Source organism: Gavia stellata, chromosome 25 (assembly GCF_030936135.1).
Source record: "Gavia stellata isolate bGavSte3 chromosome 25, bGavSte3.hap2, whole genome shotgun sequence".
Lineage (NCBI taxonomy): Eukaryota > Metazoa > Chordata > Aves > Gaviiformes > Gaviidae > Gavia > Gavia stellata.
In genome coordinates, this window is record NC_082618.1 from 2,168,337 (window position 1) to 2,190,373 (window position 22,037).

General features: G+C 41.2%; 1 protein-coding gene across 2 annotated transcripts in view; it reads right to left on the bottom strand.

Annotated features, from left to right (window-relative positions):
• Positions 1-22,037, bottom strand: part of AUTS2 (activator of transcription and developmental regulator AUTS2) — a 796,238-nt gene that overhangs the window by 233,581 nt on the left and 540,620 nt on the right. For both annotated transcript variants that reach the window (XM_059829181.1, XM_059829180.1), the window contains exon 5: positions 10,286-10,315. In XM_059829181.1, the coding sequence (XP_059685164.1) occupies positions 10,286-10,315 (30 nt within the window). The remainder of the gene's footprint in view (positions 1-10,285; positions 10,316-22,037) is intronic.

The following is a 22,037-nucleotide window of genomic DNA, read 5'->3' on the forward strand; positions in this document are numbered from 1 at the left end:
TTGTCTGACTGTCCAGAGTCAGCTTAAATGCAATGTTGAGACGGCCTGCGAAGCCCAGAAATTCAGTGGTGTATTTTAAGAGGAGATACCGGCATGAATTAGAAACCCCAGGCAATTTTTAAAGACACAAAGGTCATCCTGCTGCTTCCTACTAGATGGAAATTACAAAGCAGGCATCTTTGTAACGCCTGGAAGTGAATCTAGACTTTCAACAGAGTTCAGAGGAAGGCTTTCAGGAGTCAGTGCACACAATTTGACTCTCATTTTCAGAGCAAAGCACGTCAGGTTCACCTCAAGCTATTTCTTCCACATTTCTCACCTCCCACCAGTAGCTCTCAGTGTGGAGACCAGTAGCCAGGTCACGGTGGGCCTAATTTGAGAGCCTGGGAGAACCCGGCCAGGGTTTTTGACCTTTTCCTATTTTCATGTGCGGTGTCCTTCAGACGTGCTTACAACACGTACGTGGAGTTGCCTACCAATACGCCAGCTAACTAAGGCACTCCGTTACTGTCAAGCACTTACAACGTACTCCTTGTTCGCTCATCTGCTTTTCCTAAAACTAGAACCCCTTGACTCTCAAAACATCTCTATGTGAAGCAGACAACCTGAGCTCTTGCACTGCAGTCTGCTGGCTTATCCTTCCGACAAACAAACCAGGGGTTCATTCGCGGGTGACACAGCAAGGCGCAGGCAAAGAGATTTTCAGAGAAGGCGTTATCTTGTCTGTGGGTACCGTGAGGAAAGAGAGAGGAAGAGGTTACGCAAAACCTGCACTGCATTAACAGAAAGACGAAAGTCCAGAAAGATCCGTACTCTGCTGGTACCTGTAGGCCCAACCCTAATTCAAACCACGTGTTATCCTTTTCACTTCTACCCTGTATGGGGAATTTCTGGAATCCAAGATACACAGTAGCTGTATTTTACCACTTCCAAGTCCACAGTACCCTTATTAGTGCTGAGCCAGATGTAGAGAAGCATGCAGAAAACCAAAGCGGTACTTGCTGGAATCCTTCTCAATTCATTGGTGCATGCATTTAATTTCCTGTCTCCTTGTTTTCAGCCTGTCCTTGGATATGTTTGTGAGAAACCTGAGATGGTTACATGTGTTGCGGCCTCCAAGACTCTTAAAAACATGAAATAATTACCATAACTTCGATATATAATTTTTTTTCTTCTCTTTCTAAAGAAACCTCCAAAGAAATGTCTCACCTTCTCAGTTCTCAAGCCTAAGACTTTTTTTCTTTTCAAGGAAACGTGAGAACAGACATTCAGGAATGGGGAGCACGCCTCATACATGATTATAAAATCGGATTTGTTATGAAAAACAGATGTTATTCAATAGCATAAAGTGTATGTGAATATTATACTTGAATAACATATAGTAACATATAATCCTTAAAGAAACACTTTTTATAATCTAGATATGTTTGAACATGGCCAAACTCCAAGATCCACAGATTGAATTTCTGTCTGTCTCCATACACACATACCATACGTGCATGCTCATTAACACCTACTCCCAAATACACACATAAAGCATATACCTAATCAACAAATATTTATATATAGGTATATTGATCACGAGAAATGTGCCAGCATGTTTCAGTTCATAGATTTCCTTTCAGGATATCTAATCTTATTTTTGTGTGGAAGGTTTACAGACACTTGTGCAAAATAAGACATACCTTGTAGATTCCCTAAGAAAGCACCTCAGCTGAAACACTCTAAAATAAATTTAAAATCCACACCACCCAGGATAACTTTTTTCCAAAGGCTGGATCTCAGAGATGGAGAGAGCGTGCGCGCGCACGTACGATGTGTGCGCACAGAGACACATGCCTATTTCTTCACTGACTTGAAATTACCACTCCAGTTACATGCGAGACCAGAAAACCATACTGTGTTTTTACTTACTTCTGCATCAGTGGCACCCTGAAAATGTAACGGTGCCTGGCGTTCCCACAGACTCTAAAACCGTCATGGAACTACTTTGATAAAAGTTTTGCTACATATAAAAAAAAAGATCTAACACTAAAATGTGAACAAGCAAAACTATCTCTCATTTGGACTGTCTTTCTTATTGTGATCTAAGCTGCTGGGAAGGCTTTAGGAATTTGCATGTTATCCTTAGAGATGTCTGAAACTGCCTGTTTCTTGTATAGCACTGAGCACATCATCAGCTTTAATCTTTAATCTCTTCTTCCTCTCTCCTCCCCTACAGAGAATCAAATCCTACAATCTATACACAGATAAAACTCTTGGGCCCAGTAAAGTTTGGCTCTAAGTTTTGCAATAAAGGTAGGAAGATTTATCGCCAGGAATGCATTATACCAAAACAAAATATCAAGTTGTCTAAACCAGTACCACGTCCCAAAACTCCGCCCGAGATGAAAAAGTAGAGTGCACCTCAGATGGCGTGATTTCACATGGCAAGATGGGCATTCAGGGATACTTTGAACCCAGTCAGTCTTCTACCGAGGAGCGTATGAGTTGATAAGCCCTATCACATTATCTCACCTCACTGTGAATATAAATGCAATTAAACACTTCAAAAGACAAACCAAAAAAAGCTAAACAAACAAAACCAAGTTTTTTTTCATTCTTCCTCCATCTGCTAATCCACACGAAATAAGAATGAGGACAGAAGAGAATAACTTCTAGGATTTCATACACACACAACACCTACTTACCTTACAGAAATACTCCATATGATTATGCACCTTTTGCCTGAAAGTATTATAGATATTAGTGTTGCTGTGGGGAGGAGAGCTTGTGGGCAGCGCATACGTGTACTGTGGATATTTAGAAAACCACTAGGAGGCTGCAGAAAATTATCTTGGGGTATATATTATGCTTTTTCATGAAGCATTTAAAACCACCGCTGTACTCAATTTCAAATCTCCCCTAAGTTTCCTTAATACGCATTTCCCTGTGTAGCTATACCTCTAATTCTGACTGTCAATATATATAAACAGACATGTTGCAAATAATGTACATCTATATAAACAGATTTGTTCAATGAAAATAATGTGTATTATTTTCATAGTATGCACGCGTATACATAAAAAGACATGCTGCAAAATAATATACGTGCATATTTGCCATAGCTGGTATTCTAAGATCCTACACGAGAACAGTAATTGCTTATACAAAAATAATAAAAATTTAAAACAATGAATACACATATGTACTGCTACAGTTGCCTATATGAATCTGCATACCGCATATATGCATAAAGCATAAAATAGAGTGCAACAGGAACGCACAAATGTAACACCAACATTTGGTGTATTTGCACATTACCATGGTACACGCCTGTTACACAGATACCTTTAAAACTCGCATGTAAGTCCATACTCCACATTCCTGGATTGTTTTGCTATTAATTTTAATTTTCATACAATTATTTCATTTTTATCCACATAAGACAGCTAGCAAATGATATTTTTTAAGACCTGATGGTTGAGCAGTATTTTAAGACACTGATGTGACAGCGTCCGAACTTTCAAAGCACCGCATACGCTAGGAGGAGCCTTCGGGGGCATCCGTGCCAGCCTCCCTGTGTTTCAATTCCTGGTTGTTTACTCGACTGCCAGAAGATGGTCTAAAGCCCTGGGGAGAGCAAAACCTGTTTGGGCCATTGACATTGAGTATCCTTGGTGCAGGAAGTCAGGACCTTAGAGGTATCCATCATTACGCCTGCCTGGAGGCAGGCTGGAGCCAAGGAACTTGCCTGAGAAGCTAGTAAAATTTTAATGCACTCTGTAGTGCGGTCATGTCATACTCAGTTATGGCAAATAATCCCAGATGCCTGCAGAGGTAAAATGGAGCTGTAATGTGCTTGCCTCCTAACCCGAGCTGACAGCAATGATGTACGACTACCATTAGCGGAAAATATCACTTCAACTAACCCATGATCCAGCTCCGCTAAGGGTCACATTATCCATGAGGAACAAATTACACTCCCAAAGTAAATACAAATTTTCTACACGAAATGGGTACAAAAAAAAAGGAAAGGGGAGCCAGGCAGGGAGAGGGGGAGAGGGTAGGGGGAGCGAGGAGTGATACGTTACCTATGACAACATGCTGCCGAGTGACAAAGATGATAAAGGACAGGACGAATCATGGGCTGAAAGCGCCGTGGCACAGCCAGCCCGGAGAGCACGTACCCACGCCTGTAAACAACATGTTCGCTCCCCTTAGTGGCAAACGCATAATCTTTTACAACGAACATGCTTGGCTCCGATTTTATTACCACTCTAGCTGTAGGGACCCTCTATGTGGCACATCAAATGAATAAAAAGGATCCTTATCTTTTCTCCTAATGGGCCTTAAACAGTAAGAAATACTTCATGATTGCTTGAGCATTGCTAGCATATAAAGTCTGGGTGATCTTTCACCCTTGGGGCAAGCTAAAGGTGCCGCATTTTCTAGAGTTAAAAAGACAACACCTGTACAAATATGCGGTATAAATCGCACTGATGGGAAAGATCCTGGCTTTGCAGAAACAGTTTTAAGAATAATACTGAGAAACTATTTCTCTAATCCTATCCTTAGCCAAAATAAATATATGGCAAACAGTAAGATATCAGTATCCCGTGACCTGAAGTAATTGCTTAAAATTGGGTTCTCAGCCACTGTTGCCCCATGGAGCCTTGTTTGCTAAACATGTTGGTATCCACCGTCTAAGGAGTTTTTTCAAGAATTCAGCTCCCTCTTCTTATCATAAATAGTCCTTTCACCCTTCCAGGAGAGGGCTGAATGGGCCTGGCGACTACTCAGCATTTTTCAACAAGCAGTAACCTGCCATGCAAAACCTCCCTACCCCAGGGAGGTTCCGTCTGGGGAGAGAAGGCTCCCACCACGAACCCCTCCTGGAGCTCACGGCTTCTGAAGTTCATGACCAATGAACCTTGCATTTATTCAGTGGTACTGAAAGCCATGGTTTTAAGTAGGCCCATCCCAAGTTCCTCTTATAATAAACATATCAGAGTATTTATAATTACCTAAACCAGTTGAGTTTGTAAAGCTGGGCTAAAAATCGTGGGGTTTTTTAACAGCCAGAAGCACACTGGAAAGCAAACTACACACAAATGCACATGCACACGAATATATAAACACTTGTATATGTGGATATTTAACTACCAAGCACTGAGATACAGTCTACATACTAAACTGGGCGACACACATCTGCCAAAATACGACTCCAAAATCTCTCTCCAAAGGCCATACACAAAATAATTGTCCAAAAGCACTTCAGAAACATGCACAGGGTGCACGTGTGAATGCTTTTGTGTATGTACAGATGTACGCAAATAACCACTCCTTTTATCTAGGCACACCAGAGTGTTTTATGATATTTTCCATGCCATAATCTTTGGTTCGTAGCTGTTTTATATGCAATCAAATGTATTAGCATTATCATTAAAAACATTCTGATGGAAGAAATACCATTTTTCAGCTCTCACGGTGCTTTCAGTGGCACATTATTTTTCTCTTCAAAGAGAAAAGTAATGAAGTCTCACAAGAAACATGCTCCCACCAGCATAGGTTTCTTAAGTAAGCACAACACCCACCCATCCTAATCCCCCCCCAAGCTGGGGTAAACTTTGTTATTCTTCCCCTATGACCATATGCCAACGCCTTGCAAATTTAGCCACCGGTTTGACTCATCTCTTTCCTCCCTTTGCATCCTATACAGAGTCCACTCAAAACAAAGCCCATTGCAGTAGGAACACTCACAGAATCACTAAGGTTGGAAAAGACCTGTAAGATCATCAAGTCCAACCACTCGGCAGTGCTTGAGCTGTAGCTGTAACTAGCCAGCCGCTGCTGGGCCCTGGAAGAACACATTTTAATGGGATTGAAGAGCCTCATCAAGAGAGAAGTGATTGGGTACCACTAAGATATACACAGAATTAAGTCATCGATTGCAGTAATTTTTTTAAAGTTGTACACCCTACCAAAGTTGGATAAAACTCAAGAAAGAAGCAGGCGTCTTCTCCTCTTGAATCAAGCATAAGTAACAACTCTGTGTACACTGCAAAGCAGTCCCCCTTGATGAATGAAATATTTTCCTAAGAAGTGAAAAATCACTAAAGGGCCTCAGATTGAGCCTTAATTTTAAAATCAGTCTAATTAAACAGAGTGGTAAGAGGAAATGGTAGAGACGGCAAATAAAAAAGGGCCTTACTCCCTACCTCATCTTTAGCACTTGACTTCCTTATCAAAGCTGTTTGTACATCTTTTCAAAACAGGACTTCCTGTTATTTCCAGAAGACAAACTATGTGTTTGCGCTTGTGTTTTTAATATTGGATTAATTACCACAGGTATATTTTAAAGACTGTATCTAGATATCGGAAGATAATACAGTTGCACTTAAATTTGTCAGCTGTGCAATAGCTTGCCCTAATTTTAGATTATCAGCTCTGGAGACCTGCTCAAAGAGGAAGACTGACAGACTTTTTAATGGAGAAAATCTGTGTTCCTCTGGGATCCATACTTTTTTGTGATTCAGTAAGAAATCCCAGCGGCATTTGCTGAAAGGATCCCAGGATAGAAAATGACATCTCTCTAAGAATTAGTGCTTCACATTCTGATGCAAGTCCTCCAAATATTCTCTCCTTCCACAGACATACCTGCTACCTCTTCAGGTGTTTTAGCAACAGGAGAGCAAAATGCCGACTTTGAATCCTCCGGTCCAGTACTGTGTGCCAAATTGGAATAAGGAGCATGAATCTATACAAATAGATAAATTATCCACCCAAAACATGTCATTTAAAATTGAGATGCTGACACAGCCTTAGCTACAGTACTGCTAAGCAGGGGCTGCATCGTTTTTCAATTAAATGTCCTTGTTTCTTCTTCCACAGAAATCTCTGGAGAAATGTCTCATTTGAGGGCAGACATAGACAGAAAGTGACTCTGCCTGTCGGCTCCCAATTAAAGGCTAGGGAAGATGGATTGAAGGCACAGCCATCCCCTAATAGAGATCAGATATCAACAATGATTTACGCAGCCAGATAGATACATATTCAAGTGGGGAAAAAAATAATGCTAACAGCCTAGGAGACATTACTTTTCCTACTCCGTCACCACTCACTATTCATCTGCTCCTCCGCTTCCCAGGTCCTGCTCCTTCCTGCGTTCTCCTACTTCACAGTGGCCCATCTAGTCATGCTTGAACCAACTCGTCTTTCAGCCACCTCGATCTGTCACACAACTTTCATCATACTGATCTGCCGTTTTTTATTCAAAGGCACTGGTCTATCTTTCTGGATTCCAGGTCTTATTTACTCTAGTAGAAATATGTACCTGTCTTGCATTACTTTGACCTCTCGTGGATCTCTTACTTCCCAGGCACACTGAAGGATCAGTGGGGGTTTGCCCTCAAAAATCCTAAATGAAGCAAAATTGTTTCCCTTCCATATTCCAAACAGCAAGTACAGAATTCATCTACAGCAATATACCGTACTTTCTATATACTTCAGGATATCAAAATCTGCAAGAGAGAGTCCTAAAGAAAAGTAGATCTCTTCCCAAAAGCATTTCAGGCAAAGATGTTTGTGGTGGGAGGAGAATAACTCCACAATCCTCAGCATATGTTAACCTAGGATCGACCAAGAGCAATCTGACAATTCGCTACTGGAACAGCTCCACAGTTGGAGGCTAATACCCTCATCGTGATATAAGACTTTTGGGTCAAGGATCTTAAAACGTCTAATCCTGCTGAGTACCCTCAGCTCCTCTGGTTATTAATGAAAACGGAGGATGCTGAGCACTACTTAGGAAATGATGAACCTCTGGCACAGAGGTCTGGCAGCCTCACTTCCCCCAGTGCATTTTGCTCATAGGAGTTTTTGGTCCTAAAAATGTTATTTTCTTTAAAGAAGGAATTCAAAAATCTTCTGGGTCCTATTGAAAGAGATCTAAAAGATCTTGCCTGTCTGAAGAAAAGAAGTTTCTACTTGTCAGTTAAACAAAGGAATAACGCACAGCCTCCTTTATAGTGTGTACTTTACCTGTCATCCAACAGCCCATTATCATGTCACGGCAGAGTGCACTTTTCTACAGGTCACTTTGTTTAAAATGACATGGATAATGCACATGTCAGCGAGCTGACAGTCCCCACCGTCCTTCAGAGATAAAAACCGCAAGACGAGCGCCTGTTCTTATCTAGGGTACATGCCTTGGTCTATCATCTAAGTCAGGCAGAACATGATTTCTCCAGAGAGCACTTTTTTCATTTCCTGATTTTAAGAAAATCAAATAAGCACCATTTGTCTTCATCTGAATATGCTTGACCTGCTCAAATGATGATGTCTCGCATTTTATAACAGGCTACATATGCTGAATTCAAATTAACAGCAGAACAAGGCCTTTAGATCTTTGCTTAGGCTGCCAGCACAGGCTGAATAAATACACCAGGGTTAGCTGTCATCTTTTAGAATTGGGCCAGAGCTATAAAACTCAAGGCTGGGTCTGGTTCTGGGATTTGAAAAGCACTAAGTTATCAGGGATATTTGGATCTGCACTTAATCTCATTTCATTAGGGGGGAAGACAAAATATAGATCACAGAGATGAAATGCACATCTAGTTTTTAAATCCTCCCCACACAAGTACCGGGATATTCTGTACGAGGTACAATCTTGAGTCTCTCTTGTATTGTGTTGCAGAAACTATCCTGAACCAGCACACCACCACCATCCCAAAAAGCTGCCTCTCTGCCTTTTTATATAGGAACGCTGGAAGAGAAAAATACTGAGAAACTGGCAGAGGTTGAGCTCCGTAAATGCAGCAGTGGCAGGAAATTACACTTCTAGTTCTGGGTGCCATAAACATAGGAGCTGAAATTCAGTTTATCATCTTCCACCGCATAAGGAACATCCTGAAAATGAATAATCACTTCACAGGATGGAATGTAATGGTAATGCATTAAAAATTCATATCTAAAAGCGCAGGTTAATATTCTGTGCAAAAACCCAACAAAACCTCCCCTTTCTGTTGTCACACTGATTAACTCCAGTGATTAGTTCCCTTATGAAAGGGAAATCACTGCAGTTCAAAGTAAACAGTGGTTCTTTAACATAGTTAGCAAATTATTAAGAAACATGAGGAGAAAAATGTCTACTTGGGAAATTACTGAAAAAGCTGAAGGGCAAAGCTTTGGCGGCTTCATACAGAGTGGTTTGAAAATTTCCTTAGCTTCCTGCTACAAAATCCTGTAGAAAACTGATTAAATTAATGAAAGGCGGATTTTACAACATATTTGTTCTTTTCTGTTGTATAAGCTGCATACCAGCATGGTCATCTCGCTTCCTCTTGGCTTGACTTGGAGGTAGTTAACAGAACCACTCATGAAACTCCAAACAATTCAATGTTATTACATGAACGGTATTTTCTGGCATTATTTTCCCTCCCCCAACTTCCATCCTCTAATTTATCCAGTGAAAGAGGAGGCAAAAGTGATTACATTATCAAAAACATCCCGTAAGGCTCAACATGCAAATGAAAATCACAAAATCCATCCTGGAAATAAAGAAATTAGACCAGTTTTTATGCAATGCGTATTTCGTTTTTGCCAAAGAAGAAAGGTAGATGTTAGTCTGTTCACAACATAAAATAAGACATAAAAATGTGCATCAGTGTGAATACTAGTTCTTCTTTACTGTTCGCCTTCTAAACAATAAACAGCATTAGAGATCAGTGCCTGACTCTTTTTCAGCATGACATTCTTCTCTTTTTCCACTTAGAAACCCACTGAGATAATTACCAGCAAGTTGTGTCACTTGACTTAATGTACAGTTTCCAAATGTTGTTTCTAAAAAATAGATAGATATACATCAACCGTAACACTTCAATTTGAGTTTGAAGACCCTTGCCTGCAGAGAAGCGAAACAGGCCATAAAAGTGGTTTAATAACTGTTAGAAAGTGCAAATGTGAGGGTTACAAACATATTCGGTTGCTCTTAGAACTTCCCAAGGGAAAATGTAGCCATAGAAAGGGTTGGTATTGAGACTGGTGTTCATAAAGAACCTGCACAAACCGTGGCATCAATATGCTTGAAGATGAATTGTGTAGCCTCCAAAATATTCATTAGAATTCTCTTTCCTTGGAGGTCTATTCCAAAATTAAATTAAAGGAAACAAAGTCTTTTCTTTGTATAGAGATTCCTTAGATCAATCCAAAAAGAAACGCTGAATAAATAACACAATAATAGGAATAAGTGAATCCAACAAAGCCAACAACTTATTTTTGCTCCCATACTGATTCCCTTTCTTACCTTTTCTTCTTGATCACTGTCGCTGTCACACTGAAACACAAAAAGGAAAAAAAAAACAGGTAAGAGAAACTTGCTATAGCAAAAAAAAAAAAGAAAGACTTCGATGAACAAGATGGCTGAAACACTCATAAACCCTGTGACATCAAATCTGGTACCTTTAGGAAAAAGCTGAATTACTGTACGGGAGGGAATTCTCCCCCACACTGTTGTTGAAGACGATACATTTGTATGTTTGAATTATGAAAAAATTGCACTGAAAACAACAAAAGCCATTTGCAATGCCCTCTGTTAGTTGAATTCACATGGACAGGAGCTGATGGTGCATGAGCACATTTAGACTGCAAAACTGGATCAGGGAAGAAGAAAAACACTATTAGAGGGCTGCTTTGTTTTCTTTTGATGGACAGCATTGCTTATACTGCCTGCCAATAAATTGGCTCCAAAGGCTTCTCAGCTAGGAGTGTACGGACCCGGCTTAGGTTTGCCTATTCCCCGTTTTACTCCAGGACTACTTGGAGGGTTCACCCTATGTCTTTGCTTACAGCTGCTGAACTAAAGAATTCAGAGATGACAGCAGAAGCAAGAACATGCCAAATTATTTGATTCATTGAGTTTCTCTGTAATTCAAGAGTAGCCCAGATATCAGAGTAAACACTTACAATACTATAAAAAGGCTGAACAGTAACACTAGCGGGTCTTGCTCTTTCTCAAGCGCCACTGCTCAACTTTTTAGTAACTTTTACTATTGTAGAAATACAAGAGGACTAGATGAATCAAGGTTCAGTACAGATAAGCATCAGAAACCCAAACCACGTTTACATTTGCTAGAACTACAAAAGCTGTGCTGGAAAGAGGACCGTAAGGACCATGCAACTCACTCGCACCTAGCTGCTGCTCTCGGACACAGATTTCATTCATCCCACCTAATTCTGGGGAACTATGGAGTGGTCACACTTGGCTACCTCTACAGCAGAAGAATGAGGAAAACACTCCCTTCTGTGTTTTCTGGGTTTTTTAAACTACAATTTTAGATTCTAGAGGACGGAATTGTCTGTATCATTCAAGGATGAACTCATACGTCTGCAGATCTAATGGCAGATGCTTCGAAGGAAAGCACAGGATCACCAAACATGAGAACCAGGCTTTCCTAAATGAGGGACTAGCTGATTGTGTTACATCGTTAGAGCAGTCAGTTAAGCCCTTTATGCATTTGTATCCAGTTTAATGCGTCTTTGAGTATTTTCATAAGACAACCAAATTGCTTTGAAATTAGTTATACTGTGTGAATTCCAAAGGTTAACTATACAGTGGGATGCGAATAGATGTAGCCAAATAACACCCACAAACGTACGTATTTGATTTGCACAAATCAAGTCATCTTCTGTGTGTTTTTTAATTATAACTTTTCGGTTTCACTGGCTTTTTTCTGTCTTCATCGCTACAGGGGGTGAAAAGGTGCCTTCCCCACACCAATGAGCTACATACTAACAAATTAAAGCTAAGAACTATTTCTAGGTATTTTTCAAATAATTTAAAGGAAGCAAAGATTAGACAAAATTACAATCTGCTTTCAGATAATTCCAAATAGAAATGGAAGTGAAATTTATTTAATAACTGCAATGATTCATATAGCACTAGTTGCACTTAAATACTCTGGTAACAAACAAATGAGAGGGAACATGAAGATATGAGACAGTTTTAGCTTGAATTTTGAAACCCTCACACAACGATCAAGTTAACAAAGAGAGTGTACTTGACCGACAAAAGGAAAACTGCACATTTCCAGAACAGTACGGTATTTAGCTGAAGTACTCATACCCTTACCCTGTAAATATTACGCATTTTGACTTCAGCATGACTACATGTACGAGATTTTGGTACGACGGTAAGCATAGGTAAGTATATGTGCAAAGCGAGGCCCTACATTTACAAAAAAGGAAACACGCATATGTATTTTCATCCACGAAAAACACAGCATGTCACCAAGATTTCCCATTTGCTCTCTCTATTTTACAGTTGTTGGAAAAAATTGAGCTTTTGGGCTACAGCACTTTCTTCCACTGCTTGGTTACAGCCAGGAGGGCCCGGTGGTTCTGGGTCCCTGCATTGCGCGCTCTACAAGTTAGGATGCATTATAACGTATGATGCATCTTATATGTTTCAAAACTGGGAGCTCAGAACCAACTGCTCCATTTGTCTGTGTCCTCTGCTCCAGACAAACTCCAATACAAGTCCTGATTGTAACGCCTGAAGCCGAAGGAAGAAAGAAAGGGGGTAAAAAGTAGATATAGAAGCAGGCAAGGACGACTGCCTTTTGGCAGCAGGGTTCAGAGGGTTTTAACAGGCCGTCCGCTCCCGCTGCTGGGGCACACGTGCGTGTGTCCTGTGACCCAGCTGTGGTCACAGCGCTTCGCAGCCTCGCCTTCCCCCACCAATTTTTGTCTGGTTTAAGGAATCTGTCCTCCGCTGTGGATTAAGTTTTTCCTGACTCAGAAGCTTGGAAAGAGCTCAGGGTTTTGTGTTTTCTGCAGTGTGGAGGTACTTGGGGAGAGCAGTATTTGCCAGCAGTGACATCTGAATTTGCCAGCAAAACAGTTCCCCGCATCCGAGTGAATCTGCAGAGAAAATGCACACAGTGGTATCGGTGGGAAGTTATTTCCATCAAAGTGTTAAGCCTCCTGCTTTCCGACAGTCCAGTTCTAATTTCAAGGTCCGCTTAATTCCGCATCAAATAATTACTGCTATACCCAGAAGCACCTTGTCTCCAGAGTTAAGCATATGGCGAAGGACTGAGACCTACTGGTGTCCATTATGGAAGCAGCACGGATGCCAAGCCGATTAAAAATGCTCAGGCTCCCTTCACAACATGCCCAGTGACTGACAGCTTCGCGATTTGGCCAGTCACTGTGGCTGCCAAAAAAGCCTCTGCTGCACAGAGGCCCACATGGCACTCCGAGAAAACAGTTCCATTCCTGGTATTAAATTCCCATACTGACCCGAGGACTTTGCTGTGAGCTCAGCAGGAGCGCACCATCCAATTTACAGCTCCATCCTCCAGAGCCCTCAGTGCCAGCCTCTGGCAGAGACGAATGATGGTCAAACCCCTCCAGCTCATAAATTATGCAAAGGCAATAAATGCACTCAGCAAACAGCTCCTAACGTTTGCCTAGCCTGGCTCCAGATACACTTTGTAAAATGCCAGGAGTCCTGCACACACAAGGCATCTATTTCACTCATAAAGAGGTTTTGTTGGTGGGGCGCGAGGGAAGGAGACCCACCGTCCAGCAGCGCTGTCCTGTTCCAAGAGCAGAAGTTTATGGACAAGCTGTCTGAAAGAAAAAAAAAGGAGGGACCGGAGGAAAGGACTTTATGCACTGCATTGGGGTGATATTTACAGTCGGTATGTATACGTGTGTGTTTATGTGCGGGCATACACGTTACATGTGCGTGTTTTGCACAGCCACATTAAACTGAACTTTTTCTGAGGATTAAATACGTGGATTTCCTTTGGTTCACGGAAAGAATCAGACAATTTATGTGCAGGGGTAACTCCAAAAAGACTTGCAGAAGAGGGGATGAGGTTTGCTGCTCAGGCTGGAAACTGAATTGGAGTAATTGTACACTCTTCACATGCCTGAGACTACTTTGCTGTTTAGGCACTCCAGGCATTGCACTTGCACACACGTTCCCCAGTGGCCCTTGCTCTGATGTGCTCATTTACATTTTTGGATGCATTTTCTTCCCAGAGGTGCTAAAGCACAAGGTGTTTCCATCTTCTGCAGGCTGACTGCTAACCACTTCCAGAGAACAGGTCTTGGAAACCAAAGCCAACAACCATGAAGCTGGTTATCCAGAATTAGTGGTCAATTTGAAGACTTGAGTCTGCATTGCTTGCTCAATTCCTCAATTCCTCTAGCATTTCTCTGCCTCCCAAGGCCATAGAAAAAAGTAAAATGATTTAAATGCTTTGTGGTTCTCAGAGCACCAGACTGTTTTGGAATTGAAACGATGCAAACACTTTGTACTGGCCTTCTGCTTTGGGCCGAGTTTCAGTATTTTGCACCTATTACGAAAAGATTACTTTTCAGTGTTGTCCCATGTCTTGTTTCAGGAAACCATGGCTCTGTGCACACGCTGCATCGGAATATCCTGCAAATAACTGGAAATCCAAAATACCATTCAGAGATAGCACGACCTGATTTTTGGATAACTGCCACTAGCTTCACTGGAAGCTGCGAGTGATAATGTGACAAATCAGGACAAGGAGGCTGCAAGACACATTTTACACCTGAACAAACAGAAGCTTCTTTCTCTGATTCTTAGGCTCAAGGCACTTACTATCTCCACACTGAACACAAGTCGTGACTGACTACAGTCACCGAGGGCCAGGCTTGTGACGAGCCCAGAGCCAAACTTCCAAAAGCTGGCCTACATTATCAAAACCCCACCCAACCAACCAGCCCTTAGCTCTCATTTAGGCAATGAAATGAAAGCCAGATTAGCAAAACTGCTGAGCACCCCCAGCTCCCACGTACGGCCAAATTTTCAAATGAGCATGGCACAAAATGCTGTGAGATCTTTTCAAACCATAGCCTGATTGGCCCCTCAGAGGAAGGATTCTTCAAAATGGCTATTTTACGCTTTTGATAGGGCAGAAGGGACTCTTAACAGTTTTCCCAAAGGACCTACAGCACTACAAACCAAATCCAAAGCAAGGGACATAGAAAGCTCGCTCAAAACTAGCTCAACAGATAAAATTCTTAAAAGGACATACGGAATCCTTAAGGTTGCTCCTCATTTCTATATAATCAGGGGCAATACCTAGACCAGACTGACGATGACTTGCTGAAAGTGGCCATAGTTATTACTTAAACTGTTCAAACGCCTTTAATAACTAAACTGTGCAGGCCACCAGCCAGCACATCACTTGACACACGTGCCAAGTGTTCAAGCTTCATTTTGCAGTATTTCTGCAACTTCATGCTCAAGAAGCACTCATCAGAATCAGTAACCCATAAACTTGCATTTTCATATGTGTGCTGCAGTCAAAATTCAAATAGTTGTTCCTAAAATCAACCCAAGGTGAGGAGGGAACATACGAATTCGTAAGGTCTTTGTACCAGCATAAAAGAAAGTTCTTTCCGACGCAGCTTAAACCTTCTAAATTACTGCTATCAGTCTGGGTTGTGAAAGCATAAGATGCATTCCCTGCGATACGGAGAATGCACACATCTAACTGCAGTGGGAAATGGAAAAAGGACTTTTCTATTCCCATCTGAGGTTTCATTGCTGCTGTGTTTTGTAGAAGAAAAGGAAAACTGAGGATTGGGCTAAAGATTAGTTGTACCTCCCAAATCCCCTGCCCCAGCTGGAGAGAGTGCAAGTTAAAATGCACAGCACATCTCCCACAGCACCCGCAGAATGAGACTGATCCCAATGCCACATTTCAAAAATCAGACACCCTATGAGGTTACAGCTATAATTTGAGCCCATTTTAATAGCTTGAGAGAGCCTGGTCCAAATCAAGCTGAGTAAAGGTCTCTGCCACCTCACCAGCTCATTCAGGCTGATGCAACACTATGGATTTCTATGTACCTTGCTGATTGAACGCATTCTTGTGCAAAAAGTGGCAATCATTGAATATATCATGTACAATGACATTGAGGAGGGCATTGTTCTCTATTCTGCTCAATGGACTTTGCTGGAACAGCTATTTCATATCTTGGATCCATTTATCATTGCCACCAAAGGAGTCAGTGCTGCTGAAACGCCAGCGCTGAACAAAGTGATTCTACTCATCTGTCTGTTGAAAAGAAATCTGAAGAAAATGAGGGAAAACCCAGACCTCAGCCATGTTCACACTGACATTTACAATATTCTTGTCCATCTATCCACCAATGACAAACTGACAGCCCTGGAAAGGGCAAAGATGATATTTTAGCTATACAATTAGACCTTTGCTTCCAAGAAAAAAGGGGAAAAAAACATCCCCAAGATGAAAGGAGACACAGACAGGGAATAAATGGGCAATTTTCTAATTGATGAAATGGAGACAGGCAGAGTCACAAAGAAACTAAGAGCAAGAATTTCACTTTTTTCTTTCCTATCTCTGACTTTGCCTTCAAGTAGCATTCAGCATGGAGCTCCTTGCCAAGGAATCTTATATATAGCATCTCACAAATTGGTTAACATCACAGTCTGCTTAGCAATTCTTCACCATTATCCACAGTGATTCACTGTAAGGAATGACTCTGAAACAGAGATGGTCTGAGAAGTTTAAGGTCTGCTTTCTCAAAAGCTAAAATTATGGATTATTCACAGAAAAGTCCCATTTTACACAAATTACCTTAGTCTGGACAAAAGATTGCAATGTTGACCTCTAATCTGAATTCCATTTTATCCAAACTACTTCACTTCAGATGAAATGTATCAGTCTTGGACATTTAAAGTTATCTTGGCCCCTTACAGGAAAACTATTCAGACCTTAGAACCACTTTCAGCTCTAACTCTTTTTAATTCCTCACTCCCAGGACTTTTGGCATTGTTTTATATAGCAAAACGACACAATTAGAGGCTCCTTCTAGCTCTACCATCAACAAAACAATGGTTTGATAAGAAAGAATTATATTGTGAGCATTAAAATGAAAACACCAGATTAAGTTACTATCCACAATAAAGATGATCCACCTTATATTCATATAGGATGTGTACATATCCTTGGCAACTGGTAGACCACAGCGAGCTCATTTGTAAAGCAAAGGGGGATTTCACTCCAGAAAGACAGCTAAACATGAGTCCGATTTTGAGGTCTGATTCTGTTGTGTCAATCCCTGTATTCCCAGGGATATCACTTGAAGGGGAAGGCTAGTGGCTATGTGTGAACGGGATAGACTGGGAGGCTTGCTGTGCACGGCTGGGGAGGCAGCAGGGCCCGCGGGAGCGCAAAGCCTGCCTGAGGGCTGCCAGGGACGGAGCCGCAGCCCTCTGTCCTGCCTGTCTGCCCGGGGCTCGGTTTCACCCAAGGGAAACACGCCGCCGACATCCTCAGGCACCTCCAGGCACAGCCCCAGAGAAGGATGAAGAGAAACCAGCCCTGTAAGAAACACATTTTCCTTTGCTCCCTGGAAACGGAGCTGAGACTGGTAAGTTATTGCAGTTCTTGGAAAAGTGCAACTTCTTTCCCCCAGTTATCACTCCCGATGGCTTTCTTATGGTGTCATTGCTCAATGATCCCACAAGTGCTTAAGGCCCAATCCAGCCATCCCCAAAGTACAGGACGATGCTCCCACCAATGTCAGCAGAAGATTAAATGGGCTTTCCAGATGTACCATGAGAAAGCTAACGATGCCACGAGTTACTCAGCTCAGCATCTTCAGAAAGTGCTGCTGCAAGTCAGGCATCCAAATGCCACTAGACTAGCTGGGCACCAAGCAGCTGTTGGCCACATACACAACCGAATCTTAATTTTAGGAAGTCATTCTCTTTTGCAATAGAAGGATGAACTCCCTGCCTCAGTTCCTCAATACTCCATAGGAAAAAATGAGTACGTGCCTTTGCCTCTGGGACTCTGAATGTACATTTGCTGCCTCCTTACCTGCCTTTCTGGCTGTAGACAATTTGTAGTATGTAATGTTATTTTTAGCATCCTCTCAACCGATGATGACAATTTGCAGTGTGTAATGCCATTTTTAGCATCCTCTCAACTGATGAGTACTTTGTCAGGGTTCAAAAAATAAATAATAGTAAATAATAATAAAAATGTGCATTTATACTGGTGAACGAAGTCAATAGCAAAGACTTAAACTAATCAGTGTTTAATGAAGTCAGTGCCTAATAGTGCATTAGCCAGTGTATCTGTATAAGAAAAGATTCCTATTTTTCAGAACTCCTGGTCTTAGCTCAAGAGTTCAGTCTGGAATTTGAGTCTTCCAGGTACTTACAAGCTAATGAAATCAAAATATCCTGATGGACAAGAGGCAAAGCATGTTACGGGTTAAAATAATACAAGAATCTATTTTTTCCACTGTGTTGTGATCCATAAAAATCACCCTGAGCCTTTCCTCTTTCTTCTCTGCCTGTGAAGCCAATTGCTTTGATTGCAGTGATATGAGCTTGCTGAAATGACTTGCCCTTGCTTGTGAAGCAAATGGAACATGCTAATAGAACTTATCGCATTACCCGATGCAAAAGTGCCATAGCTCATTACTTTAAGATAAAAGGATATCATTGCAGACGGGAAGCAGAATTGACTTTCTGAGGCCCGACTTGATGATGATTTAATCAACTGCTCTCTTTCACTTCTCATCTCTGCGCCTGTCGGTTTCACAGGTGCTGTTAAATGAGACACTCAGAAAGTGAGCGGAGGGAAAGAAATTGCTGTCATTACTTTTCAAGAAAGGAGGTATGCAAATTTTCGACAGAAAGATTGCGTTCATAATGGGCCTGGTAAAATACAAGGATCATGCTTGACAGGTGAGGGCAAGTCATTTGTACGTCCTTAAAGTGAAGCAACCATCCTCATTTAGAAATTGTGCTCGATAAGAGAAGCTACAAATGAAAACCATGCAATGGCTGAGAAGCAGCAAGCAAACCTTTGAAGACTTTGCTATTGCAGATCTGCCTTCAGCAGGTGCCTGGCGTGCCTTCACACATGTCTATTCCTAACTGCCAGATGGCCAAATTTTGACCTCAGTATCTCACAGAGAACTCCTCTTACATGTTTTTTTTACTGTCAGCTTTACATTCACAGTCTGGGGTCTGAGAGTTTCTTCTTTTCTTCATCACTGCCACAAATAGAAATTACAAGACGAAAAAACTAAGTGAGGGTTGAGTTAACTTTGAAAACAGAATCAATAGGTTGGCGACATCAACTTGTTTTCTTCTGCATGTAACTGAGTATTACAGATCTTGGAAGGTCCAGAGGTTACAGTTCATACAGCCAAGTAAAAAGTAAAAAGAATAAGCCACAAAAAGGGTTGTGGCAGGAAGCAGAGAGGATGAAAAGATGCTTCTCCAGGGCCCAAAAGGAACCTGGGGTCCTGTGTGATTGCAGCACGAGAGGAAAGGGCAAAAAGACAGTAGCTGAACGTTCTATTGACCTAATGGAAAAGTTCTGATATTCCAAAATTAGTAGTTAAAAAAGCACAATGATTGAGATGATGCATTACTTACAGGCTAAAAACACTCTACGGGTCTTGGATGGCTATTGAGCTGTTTGGATCATTTTAAATGGGGAAATGATAACCACCAAGCTTTTACTGGTGTCAGTCAGGTTTTCAATCAGAGATTGAGAGTCAGCCACAACAAACAGGTTCCTTTGGGACTCTACTGTATGCAATGGATACAGTAGTTCATCATAAAAATGTTGACATTTTGTCTCAGATAACAGCATAGGACTTAAATAGAATTAATGTCATGAATATTTAGCATTAAAAAAAGAAACAGCTAGGAAATTCTGCTACAAAGGAAGCTTGATACAATGGAAAAAGATTTCAGTAAGAGCAGCCACTGTATTAATTCCACAGATAGGTGCATTTTAAGAATTGAAAATACTCTTTCTCAAGATACGCAGTTCATTTGGCTCAGATGCTCCTACGTTTGTTTATGAAATGCAACTATCAGATGTCTTAGTTGACCTCTTCCCTATGTGTCAGGTTCTTAACCCTCCATATCTACCTAACCGGTAGTGATCCAGTAATACTCTTTGGATCTGTCTCACCTCTCACCAAAAATACTTCATCGTAGGTTGAAAAGCAACATGATGGAAGAGAGCGAGCTTTGGGCTAGGACTCAGAAGATCCATCTCTGTCACTGGCTATCAGTATCACCTCAGGCAAGTCACTTTGCCTCTTCTTCCGTCAACCCTCTACTTCTCATCTATTTGGGCTATTAAATGGCACGCTCCTGAGGATTTGGTTACTTTTCACTACATTTTTTTATAAAGTGTCCAGCATAAAAGGAATATTTCTTAGAGAATTTTGGTCTTAGTAAATAGAAGAAATAAAGAAGGAAAAGAAGAAAAAAAGCAGTAAAACTTCGATCAGGCCCTAGACACATCATACACATTTTCCATATAGATCTCATCTTCCACCAACTAAACGGCATGACCTCTAGCAAATTATGCCATTTCAACTGAAAATTATTTTTATTTTAAATTACAGAAACGCACACAAAGAAGCAGCAATACAATATCGATAACATTGCACAGGGGTTGTTCTCTTTTACAGGCTGCAGCAACTCTGAGCACAAAATGGCTACTGAAACACACATGAAGAGAGATTCAATTGATTTGTAAGATAAAATAGTTGTAGAAATAACATCTGAAACAAAAAATAAAGAATAAAAAGCCATCTCTTCTCTTCTTTCCCAAACAACAAGGACTCTTTAGCTTTTGAGCGCTGTATCTTTACATTAGGCTAAGCAATTTAAACTGAATTGTATAAATAATAATAATAATTCCCCAAACAACCCAAAACAATTGATCCTTAGGGACAAGACCTTAACAGCTGAGCTATAAACCTCTGAACAGTGGATTTTAATGGATACTAAAAAACTCTTAACTAAGCCCTATAAATATAACCTGAAACAAAATGATTTGTGTTGTAAGCTGTTTGCAAACTCCCATAAATGTTCCTCATTGTCATAACGCCAGAAAAATAACTCAGACTGTGTACTCAGTCCTGTAAACTGGCTTCTCTGCTGTGGTTTCATTCCCTTTTCCATGCTCTGTTTTATAATTCATCACTTGCACAGTTTTTATATATTATTATTATTATTATTATTATTATTATTATTTATTGCTGCCTTTATCATCTTTGTACAATTTATAAATTGTCTGTGCTGGACCTGAGGGAAGGATTATTCTAAATCTACAGCAAGTAAGTATAAATTGTAAAGACAATGGCACACTTTGGCCTGCCTGCCTCAAATTTCCTGTTTTGACATACGCGATGCTGTAATTTGGAATCTGTAGTCTCTTATTAGGAAATGAATGCATTTTTTTTTTTTTCCAGAATGCTGCAATTATAATAATTGAATTTAAAACAGGAGTTGCATTTCTCTATTTAGAGGTAAGCATAATTGTATATCCCTGATTTATCAGCTGGACTCAACCATTTGTTATTCATGGAGTGGCCGAGAAAAAGTAAGAATACTCATAGTCAGGGGGGACGCTATCCAACGGAGCATCCACCGCTGGGGCTTCCCCCTTCACAAACAAGCAGTGCTAGAAGTGGTACCTCGGCATGTCCAAACGGCCCCCACAGCTATCGGCTACTCCTCATTGACTCTCAACGCTGGGCTCCTCCACTTCCCTCTTCCTGACGACCTCCTGCAATCAGCCCCAAACCCGGGTGTGCCTCCTCTGTTTCAAGAAATTATTATCCTAAATATATTAGGAAAAATTTCTTTACTGAGAGAGTGGTGAGACACTGGAATAAACTGCCCAGGGAAGTGGTGGAGTCACCATCACTGGAGGGGTTCAAGGAACGTGTGGACGTGGCACTGTGGGACATGGTTGAGTGGGCATGGTGGGGTTGGTTTGATGGTTGGGCTTGATGATCTTACAGGTCTTTTCCAACCTTAGTGATTCTGTGATTCTGTGAGAAAAAGCTATTACTCCAATACCACCTTCTGCAGCACTGTAATGTACAAAACGCAGGACTCCCAGTGCTCAACTATACGGTTACACTTGCAGCAGGAAGATGGGAGCTTCAGATAAGACCCAAACCTCTGTTTCGGGAGCCATTCTCAT